Consider the following 26,463-nt stretch of genomic DNA (forward strand, 5'->3'; position numbering starts at 1 on the left):
GCCCTTTCCCAAACCTTCCAACGGCTGTATTTGGTGTACATGGATTCACTCTTGCAGCTCCAAACCTCCAAGTCCTTGACCATTCCTTAGGCTGACCTGAAGGGCAATACTGCTTTGCTTGACAGATTAGATTTTGCCCAAAATAAGAGAGACTTCTTATATATTTTTTTCTAGAGAGCTAGATGCTGTCTTTCATTTATTTTCAGTGCTTGGATACTTTCCATTGTGAAGTTATTTCTTACATTTTCCAGTCTCTCCTTCAGTGACAATTCTTTACAGCCATGATGCTGCTTCCCTTCTTGGCCTGAAAGGTCAGCTGTAGCTGCCCTTTGAGAAAGCCATAATTGAGTCTTTCCTTGCTTGATGAGTCTGAGGCTGCTAACCTTCTTTGTAAAGACTCTACAGTTCTTAGTCATTCATCTTTATTTTTATTTTTTTTTCCCCATCTCTAATGAAAAAAGCAAGCCACCACAATTTGATATAGGATTTTCATAAGCTCCCTTCAGGTCTTGTAATAGTCATAGAATCACAGAATCAACCAGGTTGGAAGAGACCTCTGGGATCATAGAGTCCAACCATTGCCCTCACACCACCATGTCAACTAGACCATGGCACTAAGTGCCATGTCCAGTCTTTTCTTAAACACCTCCAGAGATGGTGACTCCACCACCTCCCTGGACAGCCCATTCCAATGTCTAATAACCCTTTCTGAAAAGAAATTCTTCCTGATGTCCAACCTGAACCTCCCCTGGCAAAGCTTGAGGCTGTGTCCTCTTATCCTATCGCTAGTTGCCTGGGAGAAGAGGCTGACTCCCACTTCACTACAACCTCCCTTCAGGTAGTTGTAGACTGCAATAAGGTCACCTCTGAGCCTCTTCTTCTCCAGGCTAAACACCCCCAGCTCCCTCAGCCGTTCCTCATAGGTCAGACCCTCCAGACCCTTCACCAGCTTGGTCACCCTCCTCTGGACTCGCTCCAACACCTCAACATCTTTCTTGAAGTGCGGGGCCCAGAACTGGACACAGGATTCAAGGTGCGGCCTCACCAGTGCCGAGTACAGAGGGACGATCACTTCCAAGCTAATGTGCATAGGAATGACCATTTTTGTAGCCTCCCTTAATACATCTGACATCTGCAGGTTTCAATGCTGTCAAGTGCTGCATCCTGCAGCTCTCCAGTGCTACCTTCACAGTAATGATTGTTATTACTTCCCTGGCTTCTGTGCTATTTGTCATGCACTGCAGAAGTTCTCTCTGAGTTTTTTTTTTTATTCTCATCTTGTATTGTAATTGTGTTTCCAGGCCATAGAAGAACTATTCAGTCAGCGTTGGTCTCTGTAAGAGTCTGTCAGTATAATTTTTGTTTGATTGGTTTTCTGTCTGTTTTAGTCTGACTTTCTAGGAAACAGAAGCTGAAACCCCACTCTTTCTCCATAACAGCTTTGGAATTTACTTATCCATTTCAGCAAAATAGTAATGATCTTGTTTAATATGCTCACTTAAAGAGAAGCTATAGTGAACATTTAGTCCTTATCAGAAATCATAAAATTGGCATCCAGGATAATACTTACGAAATTCCAGCATCATTTGGAGTTTATACCATCTTAAGCACCAGAGAATTTAACAATCAGTCCAAACTGCTTTCTTGTGTGGATTCTCTGTTGTCTAATTGGTGGTCAGCTCATTTTACCTCAGTATATTTCAGTTAAAACAGTAAATCAACTGCAAGATGCAAGCAGTGGGCAACAGAGCTTCATAAGGTCCGCTGTTGACAAAACTGTTTTGGATTTTAACCCGAATTTTGGGTTACCCAAATATAATTCTGCTGCAGAGATATAAGCGTACTTAATTAAATTAACATAAAAATTAGAGTAATTAACCATTTTCTACCAAGAAGTGGACTGGTTAATCTGAAATTGATATATGCATAAATTGTTAACAAATATTTAATTCCATCATATTCTTTGCAGTATTCTTAGTATACATATGAGAACAATAGACAAAGTTAATGATCCTTAGCCTCAAGTCCACATGAACTGCCACAAACATATATGAAGCAAATTTTGGGTAAAGGAAGTACCAGGGCAGTTCTGCAAAGTTTATCTTATTCCTTGGTGACATAAATATTCAATGTGTCTTCTTCCAGAATGAACTGTAAAATTAGAAACCCTTTGAGTATTATTTGGTGGTTTTGGCTGGTGAATGTGTGCATCTGAGCAACACGAAGCACTTGTCTGTGCAGATACCCTCTTCTCAGTGTTAATTGTTGCTTCTTATATATTTAAAGTCTTTTAAATAAAAGGAGGATGTGGTTTGGCCAAGATCTGCAGGAGTGACATTTTCTTTCCTTCAGTCTTCAGGCACTTCATAGAATTATAAAATGGTTTGGGTTGGAAGGGATCTTAAAGATCGTGTAGTTCCAACCACCCTGCTATTGGCAGGCACACCTTCCACTAGACCAGGTTTCTCAAAGATCCCTCCACTTCTCCCAGTCCCCATGTTTGAGCAAAGATTATCAAGAGTGGCCTTGTGATGACATCTGCAAGCTCCCTCAGTGCTTGTGGGCATGTCCCATCAGGGCTCATGGACTTATGTATGTCTAGTTTGCTTAAGTGTTCCCTGCCCTGATCCTCTTCCACCAAGGGTATACCTTTCTTGCTCCAGCCTTTCCCTGTCTACTCTGGAACCACATCCAATCTGATTCAGGAATCCCAGGTTATGTGAATTCATTTAGACTGTTGCCATGGCTGAAGCTAGCAGGTCTGATGGATAAGCTTGGAACTGCATTTAACTGGCAAGTGGTTTTTGTGTGAAAAGAAAACTTAATCAGGTATCTATGGACACCTTACAGCACCCGAGAACACCTGCTGCAGGTTTTCCAGGTAGCACCTGTGAATGGGCCAGAATATGTGGAAAAACTACCAAGGCCTTTGTAGTCAATACTGACAAGATCCAAAATGTTAGAGGTACTTTTTATGCAGGTCAGTGACCCATGCTAAAAATCTCTCTTTGGATATAGCAAGAAGAGATGTGTTTAACCAGGGGTTTGTACTGATGCATTCCATTACTGAGCTGGCTGGGACAGACATTGCCACGCTGGATAAGATGCCATTAAAACTGTACCTTTATTACTGTTCCACTGATTCAGACTGTAAATAAATCTATCATCCACTCTCGCTGCTTAATAACCAGCTGTCATAGTCCTTGTAATGTAAAGCTTTCATTAGATTCAGAAATAGGACACACAAAAGGATAGAAAATGATCCTGGGATGTCTTTCCCAGACAGATAAATGCTGCTAACAATAAAGTAAGCTGTTATTGTTAGCATTGTGATGTTAATGAAAATTATGGACAATTATCTGCTCTTGAAACTGGCTTTTCCCTGTCTGTGTAGTTTTTTGATATTTTTTTTTTTTTTAGTCCAGAATACTTTCAAAAGGCACCCACACAGGCTGCAGAAGTTTGAGAGAAATGGTTCATATTATTTATGCAGTGGAAATTCTCAGGAAGCAGACCAGATTAGGAAAAGCTTGTCTAGTTTGCTAGTTTAAAACTTTTGAATAATGGTCACACGCTATGCCACAAAACTGATGTTGTTTACATTTTCTTTTAGGAACGTCTGTTGATGAGTCTTTTGCCCAGGAATGTTGCAATGGAAATGAAGGAAGATTTCCTGAAGCCTCCTGAAAGGATTTTCCACAAGATTTACATTCAAAGGCATGACAACGTTAGGTAGGATTGATGTAGCCCGTGAAATAGTTTAAAACAGAGAATATTTAGTACAAATACAGTGATGTGCAGTCGCAGTCAAGTCTTGGAGAGAGAAAAAGCAGTACAGTGAAGATTTGTCGTTTATGCAGAGGGGGAGAATGGGCCCACTAGGAAGGCTTAATAGTCTTCTCAGAAGATAAGGGTGAATCAATAAATGGCTTAGAATAGTAGTGCTGGGAGGCAAACAACTTTTTTCAAATGAGTAGTTATTCTTTTTGTACTGTATTACATTTTGAGTGAATAGGAGTATTTATTTTGCATGGTAACTTTTACACATTTATATTTTCCTCATAGTAAGATGGGTTGCTTTTAATGCAATAGATTTTCTGGGTAATAGCATGGAAATACAGGAAGAAAGTGCGATGTAAACTTAAACGTGTATCTATGCCCATCATATGAGCATTTCTCCTCAGAGGTTATTGACTGGGGCTCAATTCTACTTTTTGCTCTTGTTCAGTAACAGACTGTTGTGCAAGTGCCCACGTTTGTACTGGTTGTTGTTAAAGTGAATTCTCATTTGTCATTCTTCTCTACCTCCCCAAACAAATTCCTTAAAGGCCTTGTCTGAATAATGTTGTTTTATCATACTGCCTCTAGCTACTTTTTCTCCAAGTGCCTTGTTTCCACACAAAAAACAGTGTCAAAAAGGTTTACTTGGTGCCACCCTTGCACTAAGCAAGGTGCAGGATTAGTAAGTGATGCCACAGAACTGCCTTGATTTGCACCACATACTCATGTGGCAAAGGAGTAAACTCCCTTAGCACCTCCACCTCTCCCTCATCCACTGGTAAGTGCCTTCTCTTGTTGTTCAGTCTGTCTCCCATTGAGCTGACTCTAATATTTGCAAGGACCACTTCCTAGTGACTAAGCTGTTGCAACTAAAAGCATTTATGTCAGTGAGGGAATCGGAGATGGCTGTGATGGGAGTGTTTAGAAGACTGAGAAATTAGGTCAGTTTTACACTGTAAAATTAAACATTATTGAATTTATTAATTAGCAGCTTACTTCTTGCTAATGGTTAAACCTTACATAATGTTGATCATCGTCACTACATGTACAAAACTCTTGGTCTTTAATAATCGATTTAAAGCTAGCTCAGAGTGTACAGTACCCCAAAGCTGATGCTGCAAAGTTGACATTGTTGGCTACAGTCTTTGATGGTTCTCAATTGCCAAAGTCAGGCTTGAGAGCTCCTGAAGGAGAGAATTCAAGATCAAAGTGGGTTGTCTTCTTCCTCCTCTAATTTTCCTTGTTTATGCCTCATGCTTTTATGCTGTTGCTCCTCCACCAACACCATTTGTATTTTTTTTTTTTCTTGCCAGTCTTCCATCTCTGGATGATGTCCTGTCTATTTGCAGTCACTTGTGCTTGTCGTGTCTGCTGCCTGGCAGATTTTTGTTGCTTGAGTGCCTTCTACTCTCAATTTGTCCCTTTGGTGATCACATTGCTTATATACTTATAAAAATTCTGTCTAGTTATGCCATTACAGTGCTATGAAATACATGCACACTGCTGTTGGTTTCACTTATATTCAGGCTCAAGGCAAGCCAACGAGAATTATATCCTGATTAGCACATTTATACCTTGTATGTGTCACAGGTCCCTGCATTGGTTACAGTGTGTGTAGTCATCCTAAACGGCATTGCTTTGCAGCTGGACTGGTTGATTATAATGCTTGTGAGTCCTCTCTCGTGCTGAGATGATGCCTCAGGATCATGAAATGTTACAGATTCTCAGGTTACAGAAATGTAACCTCAGGAGTACCTTTTTTTTTTCCTACGTGAAACGGTGCTTTACATAACCACCAAGGCTGTTGTGGCTTGCTTACTGCTTCAATGTGGAGTTCATAAAAGATTTTAAACCTGAGTACGCTGTCTGGAGAGGTGAATTCATTCTCTAACATTAAGAGGGTACTTCTGGGGCAAATGGAGGTGAAGTAAGATGGTCTCATTTTAATGTCAAAGGAAAGATCCTCAGGGAAGAGAATTGAAAACAGGAGACCTCCCCTCACCATCTGTACAATAAGAAACTGTATTACCTTTTATTTCAGTAATGCAACTACTGTATGCAAAAAAAAAAAAGATAAGGGGGGGCATAGTGTCCCAGTAAATACCCAGCAAGCTGTTGCTAGCAGGTCCCAGTAGACCAGAGTTTCACCCCAGGAGCTGCAGGTCTGAAGGATGCAGGGGCACTCCCTGCAGGTGCCATCCTGACACCTGTGTGGAGGACAGCACTACAGCATCCCTCTGGGAAGTGCTGCTGGTGGTCAGTGTCAATAATAAGATGTGTGCTTACATTTTTAAGGAGTTGAAAACAACTTTTTTTTTCTTTTGAGTAGTGGCAGTTCAGTGCTATACTGGGCAGACCTAAGAGACCATTCCCATATGCTCATGGCTTGCCCTCTTCACACCAAGCTTCTGTAAGACACAACTATTAAAACAAACTAACAAAAAGCCCCTCTGTTGTTCTAAAATCCCAGAGTTTTTAACTCCAAAGCTACACAGTGGAAAATAGAAAACGAGCTGCACTGTTACCTTTCCTATTGCAATGCTTTCTTTTTCTCTCAGCAAATATCTGGAAGTGTCAGAGAATTATCCTCCAGAAAGGATAGGCTGGAGGAGGTAGGCATGCAATTAGTAAACTGTGTGATTTTCCCACTCCTCACTTTTTAACAAAAAAAAAAAAAAAAAAACAAAACAAAACCAAAAAACACCCTAACAACAATAAAAACCTCACCAGCAACAAAAACTATCTGTTTCAGTCTTCTAAATAGCTGCCTGAAAAAAACCCAGAGTCTTTAAGCGGTAGATCTTGTATGCAAAATTGTATGAGATTTATACAGCTACTTTGTTTTTCTGGGAGAAGGTAAAGACAGGGGGATACATGACAGTGGAGAGATAGATATAGATATATATATATCTATCTATCTATATATATATAGATATATATATATACACACAGTGGAGAGAGATATATATATACAGTGGAGATATATATACCCCTGTAAGAAGTGAATGATGGACTGAGAAAAGATACTGGCATATTTCAGATACACAATGGCAAGAGCCCTGGTTTATCAATTAGTGGGTAAATATTTTACTCACTATCAAATAGTTGTTGAATGACTGCCTGCAACTGACTGTGCCTCTGGAGGAGAATGGAAACCCTCCTCTCCACATTGAGGGCAGAGACCTCAGTGCTGTGTCACGCTTCAATGAGCTCTTCTCAGATCTGTAGTAAAGAAAGGAATTTATTTTGCTCACAGATACCTCTCTTCAGTCAGAAATCACTTCAGACCTTCACCTTAGTACCCAGGATTTTCTTTTTCTTTCTGCAGTGCAAAGTGTTAAACTTCTTCAACATCAATTGAAGATTTCTGTGTGGAGAGGGGGTAGTTTAAAACCTTTTCTCCTCCAAAATGCTCACATGTAGCAAACAAAAAGTTCCTGCTAAGACAGACATGTACAAGGAAGGTCTATTATACAACATTATGGAAAGTGCCAGAAGTGCAGAGGAAGGCTGAAAGCCTGAACCCTCTGTGTTCCTCCAATTCCAGAGCTTGCACGTTTATAATTTAGTCCCAATAGAAGCAGATCCTTTGCATAATGCTCGTGCTTTCTGCTTGAGCTTTGCAGAAAGAAATACTGACAGTCCACAATCTGAAATGTTGTTTGGCCACCACTTGAGATATTTCTTTTCTTGTTATGTAGCTCTGTATTTTTCATTTATCTTCTGTATTTTTAAATTAATTGCTCTGAATATTTTGCTTGTCAACTTTTTAATCACCTTTATTTGCATTTTTCCCTGTTCCTTTTATTTGGCTTTTCCTAATGCAGTTTTGTGGTGGTTCTTTTTTTTTTTTTTGCATTATTTGAAGATTAAGTGAAACATCCAGAAAGAACTGCTTTTTTTTCCTCCTCTCTCACAATCCATTAACTGTTAACTTTGGAAGACTATCAAAGCGTTCTGTTCAGCAGCAGTTTCATGTCAAAAGAGAAAGATCACTAGGCCCAAATTCGCTTTACTTTTGGAAGTGAGGTAATGGTACAAGAAAAGGTTGTTATCCCTTCCAACTCTCTGTACATATTTATACCTGTGCAAAAAGGAACAAGAAATCTTTCCTAGGCAAGTTTTATTACCTTCTGTGTACACTGTTTAAAGGGTAGTGGTTAAAACAGAATATATTTCTTGATGGAACTTCCCCAAAGAAGAAGTCAAAAGGAATTCTCAAAAGCTGATGAAAATCAGTCGTTTGCCAACAAATTCTTCACTCTGCAGATGTGCTGCTTCCTTTGCTATGTTTTGTGTGGAATACTTGGCTATTACCTAATGACCTTGAAGAAGACATTACTTTTTTTGTCAAAGAGGAAGAAAGGAGGCTTTTTGTATATCTGCTACCTTGTAAAGTTTTTGAATAGAATTGCTGTAGAGTAGGAAATGAGTGCATGTGTTTTAAATGGAAACAAACAACTTAATGCAAATATAATATGCAAAATGAGGTACAAATACACATCCAGAATTAACATACAAGAGACAGCTCTTTCCTAAGATTAGGTTAGGTAATGTAGGATTAATATTTCATTTTCTTATCCCTGGTCTGGCCCTACAGGGTTGAGAAATTTACAGATTACATCTATATGTACAGTGGCTACTGTAAAAACACACTACTCCTGACTGAATATCTCCATGCAGGTATAATTCAATTAAGTATTTTCAGTAGTGTTTCAGCTCAAATATATGCCCTGTATGGAGCGTTCAACACATTTCGTTGTTTGTCTCTTTTGAAATGGACTTTTCCAACTCTTAGATATTAATGAAACTGTTTCAACACACGCATAGTTGAGGATACGGCTGACTTGGTATGTTAACAGACAGCTTCTCACGCTGCTCTGTAACTCAAAGTTCAGGAGATAAACAGAAATTGAACACTGAACTGCTACCAATTTCTTGAGCCTCTGGTACAGAAATTTCATTTAACCTAATTTTTACAAGTGTGAAATAATACTGGCTGCTTTGTAAGAAGAGATCTTAATTTCAGGCAACACACTGCCTCATTCTAAGCTACCAATAAAAAGATTCCTCGTGGCCATTTAGAGGTGGTTGTGACCCAGTCTAAGGCTAGAGCACAGTCTGCAGCTATTAATATGCAAATATTTCTGATCTGTCTTCTAGAAAGCATCAGAACTAAAAAAATTTTTGAATTTAGCTTACCCATTCCAACGTTTTAAAAAGCTGTGATCGTGATGCATGTGAACAGGCTTTTATATGCAGGCTTTCTGAGCTGATAAGACTTCACAGTGAACTAGTTTTCATGAATGATTATTTTGTTAAAACAACTCTCCCTTTGTTTTTAGTTGTAACAGCCCTCTTTAATTTTTTGAGAGCACTTGTTTCTTCATCATTGCAGTGAGTTATAGATAAAATTATTAATACTTTTCCCTTATGGTTGGTCTTTAAGTAAAAAAAAAAATCAAAACCCTACAGGTTCCTTTCTGAGGCAGCGTGTGCCATTAAAATATCATTCTTATAATAAGTTGTACTCTAATTAAACAAATGACCCAAGTGGAAATCAAAAACAGGGCATACAACCCTCCTTGTTTTGCTGAGTATTTGTTTATACAAGTGGCTCCACTGAAACCAGCAGGAGTGTTCAAGTGCACAAAGCACATGAATGAGCGCTGTTAAAAGTGAATATTTACCACCTACAAGCTCTTAAATGTCTTGTGTAACTTGGCAGGATTTCTCCTTCTGAATGCCCCATAGAGTGACATAGAAAAGGATTGCTCCATCAATACTCGCAGTTGGGAAGCAGCTTAAATCTCTTAAACCAAGCCACAGGCTTTCAAGGCTGGGTTTTAGCAGGTGCAGCAGCTTCCTGGAGGGCTGAGGAGTCACCGGGCAGGTGCTGACTGTGCCTGTCTGCAGGGATCGCAGGGGAGAAAACAGGAGTACAGAAGGTCCTGGAGGGGTGACTCGGGGCTTGTCAACACAGAAATGCTCCAGACAGACAAGGAGTATGAGATAATGATGCATGTTACTTGTATGCCTGTGCTGAACCAGCTCAACGCCTTGTTTCTGACAGAGATGAGAGGGCTGGCTGTTTATAATGCTTTCTTTCCTGATATTGCTCACTGTGGTGTTGCTTTGCTTTTATTCAGAATTTTTATCCCAGAAGCAGTTAGAAATAGCTGTTTGCATATCAAATCAAATACTCCAGGTAACTTTAAAAAAAATCCTTATGGAGCCTCCATTAAAAATTAGAATCATGGAATTGTAGAATGGTTTGAGTTGGAAGGAACCTTTAAAGATCATCTAGTCCAATCCCCCTGTCATGATCAGGGACATCTTTCACTAGATAAGGTTGCTTAAAAGCCTGACCAGCCTGACCTTGAATACTTCCAGGGATGGAAGCTTCTCTGGGAAACCTGTTTCACCCTCATAGTAAAGAATTGCTTCCTTGTATCTAATCTAAATATACCCTCTTTTCATTTAAAACTGTTACTTCTTGTCCTATCACTACAGACCCTGGTAAAAAGTCTCTCTCCATCTTTCTTATGAGCCCCCTTTTTATATTGAAAGGCCCCAATAAGGTCTTTCTGGAGCCTTCTCTTCTTCAGGCTGAAGACCCCCAACTCTCTCAGCCTTTCTGCATAGGACAGGTGCTCCAGCCCTCCGACCATTTTCGTGACCCATCATCGTGACCACTCTAACAGGTCCATGTCTGTCTTGTGCTGGGGCCCCCAGAGCTGGACACAGTGTTCCAGGTGCGGTCTAATGAGTGGTATAGAGAAGGAGAATCATCTCCCTCGACCTGCTGGCCACGCTTCTTTTGATGCAGCCCAGGATATGGTTGGCTCTCTGGGCTGCAGACACACAGTGCTGACTCGTGTCTGATATTTCATCCACTAGTACACCCCCATGCCCTCTTCCACAGGACTGCTTCCAATCTTTATCCATGTTTGGGATTGCCCCAACCCAGGTAAGGACCTTGGACCTGGCCTTGTTGAACTTCATGAGGTTCACATGGATCCACTCCTCAAGCATGTTAGGGTCCCTCTGGATGGCATCCTGTAGTGTTTCAACTGCACCACTTAGCTTGGTGCCACCCACAATCTTGCTGAGGGTGCCCTCACTCCCTCTGTCTATGTCATTAATAAATGAGGAGGGAAACAAATAGTCAAAAGGAAAACACTGGTCTTCAATGCTTACAAATCTGCATTTACACACTAAGATACAGGCATCTATCATATATGCTTTGTTGCAGTAGTCTGTGGGGCATCCAGTCATACTAAATTTATGTTGATATTAGAGTTTAGGCACGTTGTCTGTGTGTGGAGCATCTAGCAGGAACTGTTCATCAGTAACTGTAGATGCAATTATTGCACACTGTAATTGGCGGAATTGTTTTTTTTCAAGTTTTCTGGAAGAGTTATCTTTTCAGAAAGCTGGTTGCGTTTCTTTGAGAAAGGAGGAAGTATTCTAAGATCAGAGGGAAAGATACTGTGTGTAGCATCCATAACAGGAAATGTTCTGTAGCAAAATAAACTCCTTTGAAGAAACTGATTTGCAAATTTGGTGATATTTGCAGTTGCAAATAGCTTCTGGAGATTATGTTTATTTCAAAATGTTTTGGATATAATTGTTGTAAGATCATCTAGTATTATTGGTACCTAAAACAAGGCATTTATGTATAAAATATTACTAATGAAAAAATCATGTCGCTTTCTGTCAGAAATAAGCGAATTTTCTTATTGAGTGTAGAAAAGTGACTATGTAAATGTTAGAAAGACAGACCATGTTTGCAGTGGGGGGTATGTAAGCTACACTCTAGCAATCAATACATTTAAAAAAATGTTAAAACTAAAACTGGGCCCCTCAGTTCAAGAAGGACAGGGAACTGCTAGAGAGAGTCCAGCGCAGAGCCACGAAGATGATTAAGGGAGTGGAACATCTCCCTTATGAGGAGAGGCTGAGGGAGCTGGGTCTCTTTAGCTTGGAGAAGAGGAGACTGAGGGGTGACCTCATTAATGTTTATAAATATGGAAAGGGCAAGTGTCATGAGGATGGAGCCAGGCTCTTCTCAGTGACATCCATTGACAGGACAAGGGGCAACGGGTGCAAGCTGGAACACAGGAGGTTCCACATAAATATGAGGAAAAACTTCTTTACAGTGAGGGTAACTGAACACTGGCACAGGCTGCCCAGAGAGGTTGTGGAGTCTCCTTCTCTGGAGACATTCAAAACCCGCCTGGACGCGTTCCTGTGTGATATGGTCTAGGCAATCCTGCTCCGGCAGGGGGATTGGACTAGATGATCTTTCGAGGTCCCTTCCAATCCCTAACATTCTGTGATTCTGTAAAACAAGTAATTTTAAGCTTATTTTACTGAATGAGCGTAAGACTAACCCAGGTGTAGCTGCACCAACAAGTGTTTATTAGCTATGAGCAGAAGGTGTTACAGGAGCAACGGGGGTTTTAAGTCATGGAAAGGGTAACCATAGCTGTTACTTGAGAGAGAAAGCCAGTAACAAAAGTGTGTTGTGTATCGCAAATAAAGCCATCGGAAGGAATGATTTCAAACTAGTTTCCTGCTGCTGCTGTGTGCTTTATTAATACTCAGTGTATGTTCCTCTCATCTTTTGTAAGCAAACAGGCAGCGTGAGGAGCAAGCAAACCTCTAACCCAGGACAGCGCTGCTCCTGCAACACAATGGCATCACGCAGACTTTAAAATCAAGAGCAGAGCAGAAGTCTGACAAAGCTCTGCTCAATAATCGATTATTTTCCCCCCTAGGATTTAATTAGAATATTGACATGCTGCTGTAATTTATGATGCTAATAACTTGTCTGTCTAAAAGCCAAAGTGATTGAGGTTTTTACCAGGTTAGCCAAACTTCCTGATCCTGTGAAATTACTGGTAAAATATTGGTATGACTGAAAACTACAGGGCAAATACTGAGTATCTCAAAGAGCATAGGATGCAGAGGTCTTGGTATAGCCCACAAGTAAAGAGAACGATAGCTCCTTGGGGTCTCTTTGTGGGATGGAGGAGTAAGAGCATCACTGAGCCCCTGGGCAATGAGGCAACACCAGGCTTAGCACTGTAGTAACTGCTGAGCCTTGCTAACCATCCCATTTTACACCCCTTGCCTCGGAGAGCAGCGCTTGAATCATGTGCAAGCTATGCTGTTGAACAAACAGAAGTAACCTTTGTCCTTTGTTTTCACTTTCTTTCCACTTTCATTTCTCTTCTTTCTTTAATAGTTGCCGTTAATTGAGATTATTTTTTTTTGTTTTTTCACCAGAGTGCCCCAACGGCATTGTTAGGATTTCTGTGGAATTAAAGTAGGGAGAGTCTTATCCCTGAATGGTCGTTAAGAGAAACAATTGTTAATGGGTAGCCTCTCACTTCTTGTTTCTATATATGCAAATATATCTTTTTTTTTTTTTTAAATAATGTTACTTGGCAATCACTGTGAAGTGTCCCTTTGTATACCATACCATTATGAGGACTCTTTCATGCATAAATAAGGTAGTCCTAGTTTACCCTGGTGTAATCCTCTCTGAGGACATGAACCTCCATGGCAATTGGCGATGAAGTTACAATGAACCAAGGCTACTTTGCTGTTGAATGCGTGCAGCTACAGCAGTGATTAATGTGCCTTAACACCGAGGTCAGTCCTGTAGTTGCTTTGCCTTAACTTTTCTAAATATATCAACGTTAGACGTGGCCTGTGTTTAAGACTCTAGTTATTTTTGTGTGAATAATATATCCAAATCAAAGGAAAGGGAATTTCAGTGTTAATTTGTGTTCTAGAAAGAAACAGGTGGGGACTTGGACTTTGAAAATATTTGAATATATTTGAAAATACTGTTTAGACCTGGAAACACTTCAGGCATATCACTGGAATTCTGGCACTGTATATCTTATAATTTCTGTCTTTAGTACCCTTATGATTTTCATGGCCATAGCAAGAATTATAATATCTTTATTGTTCTCACTCCCTGTGGCAGATTTTGCCACCTCTTGATAAAGGCTTTCTGTTACATTCCAAATACTGAAGCAGAACATAACAGGGAAAAAAAGTTTATTGCATCAGATGGGTGATTTGACTCCATAGTGAAAACCCCATGTCAAGATATGCTGCCCTAATTTGTTTTAGACATTGTACAATAAAGAGTAAGTGTTGGTGCTGCCCCACAACACTTGTAGTCCAAGTAGTAAGGGAAGAGGCAACGGATGGACACAGACAGGTGAAGAAGTACAAGAGATAATATTGGTCACCGCAGTAGCTGAAATAAAATGAACTGGCTAATGAGTTTCAATACCATTTTTAGAATATCAGAGCTCCCTGTGTGTGAGAGAGGGTCACCCTCCTCAGGACTGCCATCCCTGAGTGACAACAAACCATGGAAACAGCAGGCTTGCAGTCCCAGTTGCGCTTGAGGTCTGCAAAGCCCCTTCTCATCCACTGACTCTTTCCTACCATCCCTGTTGAAAAATCAAGTTTGGTCATTTGTATTTCAGCCTACATTCAAAAGAAATGCAGCAGCTGCTGTGGTTGTAATATTTCCTCTATTAGGAATAGCGTAGCCAGCTGGTCTAGGGAAGTGATTGTCCCTCTGTACTCGGCACTGGTGAGGCCACACCTTGAATCCTGTGTCCAGTTCTGGGCCCCACACTTTAAGAAAGATGTTGAGGTGTTGGAGCGAGTGCAGAGGAGGGCGACCAAGCTGGTGAAGGGTCTGGAGGGTCTGACCTATGAGGACCGGCTGAGGGAGCTGGGGGTGTTTAGCCTGGAGAAGAGGAGGCTCAGAGGTGACCTTATTGCAGTCTACAACTACCTGAAGGGAGGTTGTAGTGAAGTGGGAGTCGGCCTCTTCTCCCGGGCAACTAGCGATAGGACAAGAGGACACAGCCTCAAGCTTCGCCAGGGGAGGTTCAGGTTGGACATTAGGAAGAATTTCTTTTCAGAAAGGGTCATTAGCCATTGGAAGGGGCTGCCCAGGGAGGTGGTGGAGTCACCATCTCTGGATGTGTTTAAGAAAAGACTGGACATGGCACTTAGTGCCACGGTCTAGTTGACAGGGTGGTGTCAGGGCAATGGTTGGACTCGATGATCCCAGAGGTCTCTTCCAACCTGGTTGATTCTGTGATTTCATGGTGGTAGAAATGAGCAGAATTTCTCTAAAAAATAGGCAGGGCTTGTACTCACAGCATTTCCCCCATCTGCTGGGCCACGTCCAGACATGGGAGTTATACTTTGCACATTTTAAGAATATTGTATTAAAGCAGTTACATTTTTTTTAAAAGCCCTTATGCCAAAAAGTGTATCAGTAATGATGTTACCTAACATATCCCGTTACCTTTAGAACATATACATGCAGTTAACTGCAGTATGAAATAATTCACAAGCATAAATAAACTGCAACTGTGTCTCAGCACACAATAATTACATATTTTAACTAAATTTGCAATTACACATTCAGTTATGTATTGTGGGTACTTTTATGGACTTCACTTTTTTGCATGATGACCAGTGTGTTGAATCAAATGCTGAGGGCTGAGCATTAATAGATACTCTTTTAAAATGTTTAAAGGATTAGCAAGGATCCAATACTGACTTATTAAGGTAGTCGTATGTAAAATAACTTTTGTTTTAACTGAACAATTGTGCATTAATTATTTCATATTTAAAATAGAAAAATAAAACCAATCAAAATGTAGAACGTGCAAAGGATGAGATGTAAAATGGCAGAGAAGCTAGCAGAAGCTGTTATAAAATAGCATCTATACTTCCCTTCTGTACTAACTAAAACCTAGAAACTGCGTGTCATGTTAGACTGCAACAATTGTAGTAGTTTTTTCCTCTGTGTCTTTTTTAAATGTATGAATTCTGATGTGAATTTAGGTCATACAGCAAATGGGTCATAACGCAAACTGTATGAATCATAGAATCATAGAATGGTTTGGGTTGGAAGGGACCTTAAAGATCATCTAGTTCCAACCCCCCTGCCACAGGCAGGGACACCTTCCACTAGACCAAGTTGCTCAAAGCCCCATCCAACCTGGCCTTGAACACTGCCAGGGAGGGGGCAGCCACAACTTCTCTGGGCAACCTGTTCCAGTGTCTCACCACCTTCACAGGAAAGAATTTCTTCCTAATAGCTAATCTAAATCCACCCTCTTTCAGTTTAAAACTGTTTCCCCTCATCCTATCACTACTTGCCCTCGTAAAAAGCCCCTCTCCAGCTTTCCTGTAGGCCCCCTTCAGGTACTGGAAGGCTGCTATAAGTCTCCCTGGAACCTTCTCTTCTCCAGGCTGAACAGCCCCAACTCTCTCAGCCTCTCTTCATAGGAGAGGTGCTCCAGCCCTCTGAGCATCTTCATGGCCCTCCTCTGGACTCGCTCCAACAGCTCCACATCCTTCTTATGCTGGGGGCCCCAGAGCTGGACACAGTACTCCAGGTGGGGTCTCACGAGAGTGGAGTAGAGGGGGAGGATCACCTCCCTCAACCTGCTGGCCACGCTGCTTTTGATGCAGCCCAGCATACGGTTGGCCTTCTGGGCTGCAAGTGCACATTGCCGACTCATGCTGAGCTTCTCATCACCCATCACCCCCAAGTCCTTCTCCTCAGGGAGAGCACCTTGATGCACATTTAAGTACATTTGAAAAATCTTCAGGGAATTTAGGAGGATGATTTGATATTTACTGATGAATTTCCAGAAAAAACATCCTAGGGTTGCATAACAACAAGGATGTCAGTCCACAGTTAAGAGAATAAGTAGATCTTTATGGGCAAATACGCAGAGCACTTTGCAGGTGTTATTGCACCCTGTTAATGCCTCTTACCTTACCCATCACTTGAAGGGTTAACATTAATATTAGCAGAGTCACAAATCAGTAAAATTGACTAAATGCTGAATGTTTTATTTTAAGAAGCCTTTTTGTTGCATTTAAACAGCAGAGGAATGGAGTAGCTATTGTTTCCCAAACCAGGGCCATCTTGAGCAATGTTCTCATAAAGCCTGCTCAAAGGAGAAGAGAGCGGAGACTGTCCCAAGGATTAACATGACAACATAGAGGCTTTGTTTGCAGATTAAAGCCATTGAACTTCGGATGAGTCGGTTTTGTGCTGAGATATGTTACCTAACCTGCTCTGACCCAACCTAACGAGATTTTAGCAATGGGGTTAAATGAAATTATAGAAACAAAGGCTGAGTCAGGAGTTGTATTTGCTCTTTTTTTGTAGCTTCATGGGAGAGTTCAGACTTAGTTATGGTGAATGGGAAACAGTGGACTTGTTAGTCCTGCTTTTCTAGCATCTGCTATTTTATCTATAGAGTGAAGGTTTCTTGAGAGGAAGAGGAGTCCACAATGCTTTATTTAACCTAGAGTTTGCAAGCTGAGTTTTACGTTATGTCAAGTATACCTGGGACATGTAGCATGGGACTGTTTGTTAGCATTTGCACAAATAATGACTTGTTTGACATTTATAGTCTGGCTGTTGGAGATAAATGCATTAGGTTTGTTTAGCAGGCTCTGGGCCTCTGCCAATAGATGAAGGAATCTAAATAATTAAAAGGATCACAGCTCCACACTCTCTCGAGTTTCAGGATCTGCATAAGAATTTTTGTTGTGTCACAGTAGTATCTGTGCTTCTTTCAACTATCTCCCCTTATCATCACAGATAGGGAAGGATTGTTAAGTGAGATTAAACTGTGGGACATTAAAACCTTACTAACGTTGATGGAACCTGGACACTTATCTGAGACATGCAGCACAGTGCAGAGAAGCCTGGCCTGACACTGTGGATGTTAGTTCCTCATGAGGAGCAGTAAAACTACATCATGGAGCTACCGTATGCAAGTTATTAACTTTTACTGTCTTTCAGTACTTAGTAAACCTCAAAAAAATGCAAGGTTTACCAATTTGGCTGTGGAACTCTACCAGTGCAAAAACTGTCTTTGAAACCAATCGAGTTGAGAAGATCCCAGCTGTAAAGAAGAGAAGCAGTTGTTCTGTGTGCTCCTGCCGTGCTCGTGGGGGAACTGCATGAATTAGGTGCTTTGCCATATGTACATTGGATAGGCATATAGTCAATGAAAGTGTTCCAGGGTTCTCTACAACAGCTGACAGCACCAGATTGATGCCTATTTGTATGAATCTTTGCCATTTTTATTCTAACTAGCACTTTATTGGTAGTGTTTCAGGGCTTGTTTGAGTTTGTGCTCTGGATCACATTCATATTATAAAAGAGGATAACGAGAATTTGAAGATGTCTTCTGTACTGATCTCTCTGTGTCTTTTTCCTTCTTTACAGCATTTTGTTTGCAGATATTGTGGGGTTCACTAGTTTGGCATCACAGTGTACTGCCCAAGAGCTGGTGAAGCTGCTGAATGAGCTCTTTGGCAAATTTGATGAATTAGCTACAGTAAGTACAGCATTCTTATTTCAATTTAATTTTAAATTCCCTTCTGAAAAATGGTGCATGAGTTACACATGTTGGAAATCTGTAATAGGCTGATTTATCCCCATGTGTCATTAAATTTCTAAAGCTTCCATTTTTAATTAGTACTCTGGAGAGAAAACAGTCTATTTTAATTGTTTAGAAAAGAAGCCTTAAGTTGCTATTTTTAAATATACTTTTCTTCCCCCTCCTTGGAGGCCATCGGTGTTCTTCATTGGTTTTGTTTGCACAAAATAGAGAAAATATTTCAATATTTACATTTCTGTCCTGCATGGAAAAAAACAGGATAATGGAAAATATGAATATTGGCATAAAACTACTTTCTGTGCTAGTAAGAAGCTAGAGAGTAAAATTAGTTCTTCACAGACAGCACTCCTTGCCACAGAGATGATGGTAGCTTTTCAGAGAGGCTATTGTAGGCAAAATGGGATCCATATCATAACTGAGGCTTATGCTTTGGTCATTGCACTTATATTGTGCCAGATTCCCCAAGGAAAAAGAAAATGAGAGAAATGTTCCTTGCTTATAACTTGTAGCAGTTTAATGGTACTACAAGGTCCCCAACATAAACAGCATCCACAGTTTTTCGGTCAAAACTCACTGCTCCTTGATATAGTCTTCCACATGAGAGCTCTGAAGCCTGTGAACACTTTGCATCTATGGCTCCCTCTTGATAAACAGCTGTCAACAACCCCAAGGAGAAAGAAATCTTCTGCTCCACAAGCTGCCACAGTTGAGGAAGACCTATTCTTAGTTAAATGGGTTATTGTTTGATCAAGTGCTGTGTCCTGATTTGCACTAGATCTTCTGTTCAAGTCAGAACAGAGAGGAACTATTGTGTGTTCCCTTTTTCCAAGAAAAACAGAAGATTAACTCAGATGTTGAGTAGAGATGCAGTGGAGGTGCTGGGTTTTGGTATGAATTTGTAACACACTCATAAGCCTTACCTTTTCTGTTCAACCTGCATGCATTCTTTTTCCAAATTTGAAAATAAATCTCACGGTTTCTTTCAGCTATGCAAGGAAGACCTGTTATTTACTTGCCCTTCTAGTTCAGCCTGTGCTGCATCAGAGTGTGATTAAGGACAGAACGTATGAACTTGCCTTGGTGCCTTCTGATGTGGTAAAGGGAGACTTGTTATTGTGTCTCCTGCAGTCAAAAGAAATGTGCTGAGAAGTGTAGTTTTTCAGAACGATTCTGATCCTTTGGTTAAAACAGCTCCTAGATATTCATTATTAGGTCAAAACAGAGGACTGGGCTGCTTTTAAAGCAGTGCTGTTGCTTTAGTATTCAGAATGATGATGAAGGAAACTGCAGGGACTTTAAAGACAAATGTGATGGTGATACATATGTTCCCTGTGACTACTAAAGTGCGATCTGTGAGCATGCACACTGTGTGCTGCTGCTTCTTAGGAAGCAATGTCAACTGGAAGGGGCAGTTTATGCCAACCCTTGTTAAAAAAACAGTGCTGTCAAAACTGTAATGCTTGAAAAAGATCCCTGTCACCACTGTGGGAAGTGTGGTAAGTGTAAGGCAGCGTGGCACATTGACGCATTGCAGGCATTTGCTTTTTGACAGTATAGCTCTGAAGCTGACCAGAACCAGGTGCTTCAGATGAGCATAAAAAATTATTGTTGAGAGATCTGGGACAATTTAATCCTAAAGTTTGTCCTTCTGACACTTAGAAGCTGGTTTATGCTTTTTAGCATTAGATTTTTCTCTCTTTGTATATGCCGTTTGTTTGATTTTTTTTTTTTTTTGGTAAGGCAAATAGTTCTGCTCTTTTTGAAATGCTACACCTTTTTTTAAATAACAATACCTTCGACTACAGTTACAGGGAGTTCTGAAGGCAAACCTTGGGTTTCAATTTATTGTCATTCAACTCCTTTGACAGTTTGCTTGTGCATTCTGTTAATAGAGAGGGAAGAAAATTCCTGATCTTCTTACTTCCTACTAGAAATGATTCTTACTTTTATCATGTCCTTTCTTTTTTATTCACCTCTAGAGAAAATATGTTTTTCCAGCGCTTATCTTGTACAGGTTATTTTACCTTGTAAATCACTGAGTCTTTGAACTCTGTTAGGAGATGTGATCAGAATACAGCAGGTAAAATGATGGCCTGTTTTCTGTTTTCACAATAGCACTGTTTCGTTTCTTAAAGAAACAATCTTAGGTAGTCATATTTTATACAGGATTTTGTGGTCTCCCTTTATTTTTGAGTCTATGGGCCAACTTTAGCCACTTTGAAGAAAGGAAAGTGAGTCTCAAAAATGTAAAGCTAAGCAAAAATGAGTGACAATATTAGTATCCTTGTGGGAGTGTAACTTCATCCTAGACAGACATCAGAGAATCCACATGGAGAGGCGTTGTTACGAATGTGCCAGGGTTCATTTGTATGTCTGGTTACTGAAGTACTTTTAATGTCACAGTCTTTAGGCACCCTGATTTTCTATAAGCATTTTGGATAAGTTTTCCCGTTCTCCAGAGGTTCCCTTGGTACTGTACACAACAATAGCAAGCCACATTGCTGAACGTGTGCACTTAGTAAGTTTCTCATAAGCCCTATGAATAGTTCAAATAGAAAGAATGATTTTTGCATTATTTTCTATCGGATTTTATCTCCTGTTCAGGCTTAGTTTATGTAGTTCAGGCTGTTACTTCTGAAGTTTCTCAGTTTCTTCCAGTTTTGGTTAAGCAGAGTACCTTTGTGTGGTCTCAGATTTTGCCCTCATGATGGTCATTCTGCATTCCATATTACCAATGAATGCTTTAAACAACTGATCTTTGCCTGAGGCTTTCAGATGCCTTGCAATTAACCTTCAACACTATAGCTAGCTTCCAGTTCATTGTTCTTCAGCTTACAGAATCACAGAATCAACCAGGTTAGAAGAGACCTCTGGGATCATCGAGTCCAACCATTGCCCTCACACCACCCTGTCAACTAGACCATGGCACTAAGTGCCATGTCCAGTCTTTTCTTAAACACCTCCAGAGATGGTGACTCCACCACCTCCCTGGGCAGCCCATTCCAATGTCTAATGACCCTTTCTGAGAAGAAAGTCTTCCTAATGTCCAACCTGAACCTCCCCTGGCGAAGCTTGAGGCTGTGTCCTCTTGTCCTATCACTAGTTGCCCGGGAGAAGAGGCCGACTCCCACTTCACTACAACCTCCCTTCAGGTAGTTGTAGACTGCAATAAGGTCACTTCTGAGCCTCCTCTTCTCCAGGCTAAACAACCCCAGCTCCCTCAGCCGTTCCTCATAGGTCAGACCCTTCACCAGCTTGGTCGCCCTCCTCTGGACTCGCTCCAACACCTCAACATCTTTCTTGAAGTGTGGGGCCCAGAACTTGTAAGAGTGACAAACTTTAATGAGATATAATCATTTGCATCATGTTGCTTTTATGTTCCTGTCCTGGTTTCATGGGATAAAATTTATAGAATCAAGTTTCTGTTAGATTTTTGTTTTAGGTTGTGGCCAGCCATGGTGATCAGGGTCATTAGCAGTTAAATGCAGGGCAGCTGACCCAGGCTGGCCCACAGGTGTGTTCTATATCGTTAACAATCAAGTTCACTATAAAAGGGAGGGCTTGGGGGGGAGAGGGGAGGCTGGTTTTGCTCTCCTCTCATCTCTTTTTCTTACTCCCAATGACTGGTATTCCTGGAGCAACCTGCTGCAACTCTGTAGCTGAGTATAATTTTGTGTGTTTTGTGTTATTGGTTTCTTTATTTTATTAAATCCATTTATCTTTAACCCACGAGTCTCTGTCCCTTTCCTCGGTCAGGGAAGGGACATTGATTGAGAGAGCAACTGTTGTTGTTTAGCCAGGGTGTGGGCTAAACGAAGACAGTTCCCAAGGAATACTTGGACACATGACACTAAGGCTGGGTGCCTTGTTTCTTTAATACATTGTATTTTTCAGTGCATTTTCTCTTCATGCTTTAGCTGTGGCATGGATTTACTGTGAATGAGAGAGGTTCTCAAGGCTGCAGTTACCCAAGTAGCATCACACAGAGTTGCATAGGCCCCTGCCTGGGTACTGTCATGTCACAGCTCCACTATCTTGTGATACTGTTCAGCTATACTCAAAATATTTTACCTGTAATAAGTCATCTTACTAGAAAAGAGGAGGCATTTCTCCAGCATCCTGCCTCGTAATGAAACAGGTTTGCTTTTTAGAGAAGTTTTGATCATCTTTAATTGTTCTTTTCTTTGGTAGATTTTTCTCACATACTCCCTGCATCTAATCTATGTGGAGAATTAATGATTTGTGTTTACAGATTCAGTTATTTCCCTTTCAACTTCCATGTTACTGCATCTTGGACTTCTAAGACTTTCCATTTACAAGTGGATAAGGATAAATGAAGTTTAGACTCTTCAAAGGACATCACTAGAAGAGGATTTTGACGTTCTAAATGAAAGATCTTACTTGTTTGTGCCACTTTTGGCATCTCATCTATTAGCCAGGCTGATACACACTACTTGTTCTTTCCATTTGCAGTTATGTATACCTTCAGGCTTTGTCAGTATTTGTAGCCTGAGTCTATGGTTTTTTTCTTTCCATTTTAATTTAGTATCCTTTCCTGATAACCTTCTTATCTTTTAACAATTTTTACTTTCCAAATTTCAATGTTACTGGGCTTTTTGTACCTCATCAACCTCAAAGATATTGAACTTAGTAAATAATATTTTTAATCAGTTTCTGTGTTGCTATGTTTTAAGTGTGTCAAGAGCAGTCAGTCCTTTGCTATGCTTTCAACTAGCTATTCCTGGAAGCAACCAGTTTAAGAAATAGATTCTATTGAACCTATGGAATGCTTTTAGTTTATATGAGGATAACTATGATGTATTTTTAAAATATAAAATGAACAAAGTTTTGTGGGCTGGTTAAGATGGGAAAGTTAGTGCTGGAAAACATAAACTTAGAGCAAGTAACACCACTTTGTGGAAATTGGTAAGTGTGCACTAGAGGGGGATATTTACAAAGGCTGATTTTAAGGAAACTTGTCTCCCCAAGTTCCCTTGATAGTCAGTGCAGGCAACAGTACCCCACTGAGGCAGATCATGCACATAAGCCTGAGTGCAGTTCTGAACAGCCATCTGGAGAGGTCTCCTAGAGACCTGAGGCAGTAAGCTTTCTTAAATTAAAGTGGTCTTAATGAATATAACTGTGACTGTGTAGGATCAGGGACTAATGATCTGTATATGGTGTGAAGCTAAAGTAAGTGTCTGTGGGACGGTTTTCCAGGGAGATAATGTCACACACTTTAAGTATTGTAGGAACATATGAATGGACAGGTAGCACAGAGGTTAGGTCTTGCCTAACCTCCTTTATGGTACTTTTTAGGTAAGAAGATGATGTGCTTGGTTTGCCAATTCTCTGTCATAACTCTTGTCATGATTTACATGCTTGCGGTAAATTACCAAATTCTTCTTGAGTTTGTGTTCTTTGTATAGGACTGTGTTGGATTATTATGATCAGCTTCAGATGCTTGCAGTGTGGGCATTTGTACTGAAACTAATTGTTTTAACTCCTTGTGCAGGTAGCATAGAGAAAGGTATTTCTGGAGCTCCGTGTGTGTCATCCAAGGAGGATGTCTAATTGCACTCCAGAAGTGCCTGTTTCGCTTCGTTGTAGTAGAGGCAGTTTGACTGATAACCCAGGTGTGTATTTTAGCTGTCTAATGTACCCTCTGCATACACAGCCCTACCTGGAGTCCTTTGCCCATGCACAGATCTGTTACGCAGGGCATAGCAGTGCACCAGGGGAGCAGCTGTCAGGACCAAGCGAGTCCAGAGCAGGGGGACCAAGCTGGTGAAGGGTCTGGAGGGTCTGACCTACGAGGAACGGCTGAGGGAGCTGGGGCTGTTTAGCCTGGAGAAGAGGAGGCTCAGAAGTGACCTTGTTGCAGTCTACAACTACCTGAAGGGAGGTTGTAGTGAAGTGGGAGTCGACCTCTTCTCCCGGGCAACTAGTGATAGGACAAGAGGACATGGCCTCAAGCTTCACCAGGGGAGGTTCAGGTTGGACATCAGGAAGCATTTCTTCTCAGAAAGGGTCATTAGCCATTGGAATGGGCTGCCCAGGGAGGTGGTGGAGTCACCATCTCTGGATGTGTTTAAGAAAAGACTGGACATGGCACTTAGTGCCATGGTCTAGTTGACAGGGTGGTGTCAGGGCAACGGTTGGACTCAATGATCCCAGAGGTCTCTTCCAACCTGATTGATTCTGTGATTCTGTATTTGTTTTAGGCTTGTTTCTCCTGAGGTATTCCTCTTCATAAAAAGACAGCATCTTAAAGGATACGTAATGAAAGCTGGGAAGGAGACAAGCACGCGTATCAGTCGTGATGATTGTGTAAAATATTCTTACTAAAATCTTTTTTAATTTCCAAGGAAATTAACATGTATGACTGTTAAATAGGTTCTCACTCCCCAAGACTAAAAACGTTTAACCTTCTAGTTTTGTAAAATTACTCTCCATGTGGAGTAGGCAAGGGATTTATTGAGAGACTGGGAATGCACAGAAAAGGTAGGCCAAGAACCAGTAGGTTATTGCTGGTCAGCGTATATAACTGCCAATAAAACTGAGGGAAAGCATTTGAAGCAAAATGTCTTCCTTTTTATAGCTATCCTGAATAATTCTACATTTGTTCACGCATGATGTGGCTCCCATGATGGCAGATAATTTGTCATGACTTCACAAATACATTACTAAATTACAAGCTTTCGTATGCTCATCTGGAGATGGCCACCCTTCCTCAATCAGAGCCTACCAAGCCATTTTCTCTGGTACTTTCTATACTGTAACCAGATTTGTTTTCTTTTCCTATTATTTCTGCCACTCTGTAGAAGCTCTTCTTATTAAGTCTATACTAACTGTTATTGCTCTGAGTATGTCTCCATTGCCCTGCTAAATTGAACTCTGTGAAGTATTGCAGTAAGAGCTTATTCTCAAGGTTTTTTATGCTGGTACTGGCAAAAGTGCAAGAACTAGTGTAAATTGGTAAAGTTACTATTTGCAGGCATTATTCCATTAAAAGGTTATCAAAATAGTTGTTTCAGTTATTAAAGCCACAGTTCAAAATCTTGGTGAAAAGAAATATTAAAATGTGTATGCAATAATTGACAGGATTCAACAAAATTTTCTAATGGGCTGGACAGTTTTCAAAAGTGTGTTATTACTATTGGCACACTGCAATGTAATAGAGCTGCTTGTAATTTCCATGTCACTTCACTACACTCAGGATTTGACTATGAAGTTTATCTGATAAGCTGGCTTCAATAATCTCTCACGTTGTGGCCCACATTCAGGATAGTTATTAAAATAGATTTGGATACTGCACAGAGAAAGCATGTTGGTAAATCTTTTTGTTTTACTGGAAAAAAAAAAGTAAAATAATAAATGAAATTACTGTTTGTCATTAACGAAAGTTGCAGATGGCATGAGCAAACTCTGCATCCAGCTCGGGGACCCCCAGCACAAGAAAGACATGGACCTGTTAGAGTGGGTCCAGAAGAAAGTAACGAAAATGATCAGAGGGCTGGAACACCTCTCCTATGAAGAATGAGAGAGTTGGGGTTGTTCAGCCTGGAGAAGAGAAGGCTCCGGGGACACCTTATTGCAGCCTTTCAATATATAAAGGGGTTTATAAGAAAGTTGGCAAGAGACTTTTTACCAGGGTCTATGGTGATAGGACAAGGGGCAAAGGTTTTAAACTGGAAGAGAACAGATTTAGATGAGATATAAGGAAGAAATTCATTATGATGAGGGTGGTGAGACACTGGAACAGGTTGTGCAGAGAAGCTGGGGATACCCCCTCCCTGGAAGTGTTCGAGGTCAGGTTGGATGGAGCTTTGAGCAACCTGATCTAGTGGAAGATGTCACTTCCCATGACAGGGGGGTTGGAACTAGATAATCTTTGAAGATCCCTTCCAACCCAAACCATTCTATGATTCTGTGATTCTACGATTTTCACAGATTTAGCTGTTAGAAGTTATCCTAAGTAGGGTCACTTTTCATCATCACAGAAAGAGGGCCCTTTCAAAGGGGATTCAAAGTAGGGTTCTAAGGAGTGTTTTGCATGTGAGTCTAAAACCATTTCTTCATCTTTTTCTACACCTAGCTGCATCTTTTGTGAATGCTGCTGCAGTCTAAGACTTTCACTGGATTGACCTTCCCATGGAATGTTTTCGGTTTTGTTTTTCTCTAAAGCTCTTTG

At 40.7% G+C, this 26,463-nt stretch overlaps 1 protein-coding gene across 1 annotated transcript in view; it reads left to right on the forward strand.

Moving 5' to 3' along the window:
* The window catches only part of ADCY1 (adenylate cyclase 1), a 156,819-nt gene that overhangs the window by 61,909 nt on the left and 68,447 nt on the right, over positions 1-26,463 (forward strand). The window contains exons 3-4 of the mRNA XM_068396464.1: positions 3,614-3,732; positions 18,095-18,206. Of these exons, the coding sequence (XP_068252565.1) occupies positions 3,614-3,732; positions 18,095-18,206 (231 nt within the window). The remainder of the gene's footprint in view (positions 1-3,613; positions 3,733-18,094; positions 18,207-26,463) is intronic.

Source organism: Nyctibius grandis, chromosome 3 (assembly GCF_013368605.1).
Source record: "Nyctibius grandis isolate bNycGra1 chromosome 3, bNycGra1.pri, whole genome shotgun sequence".
In the NCBI taxonomy this organism is placed as follows: domain Eukaryota; kingdom Metazoa; phylum Chordata; class Aves; order Nyctibiiformes; family Nyctibiidae; genus Nyctibius; species Nyctibius grandis.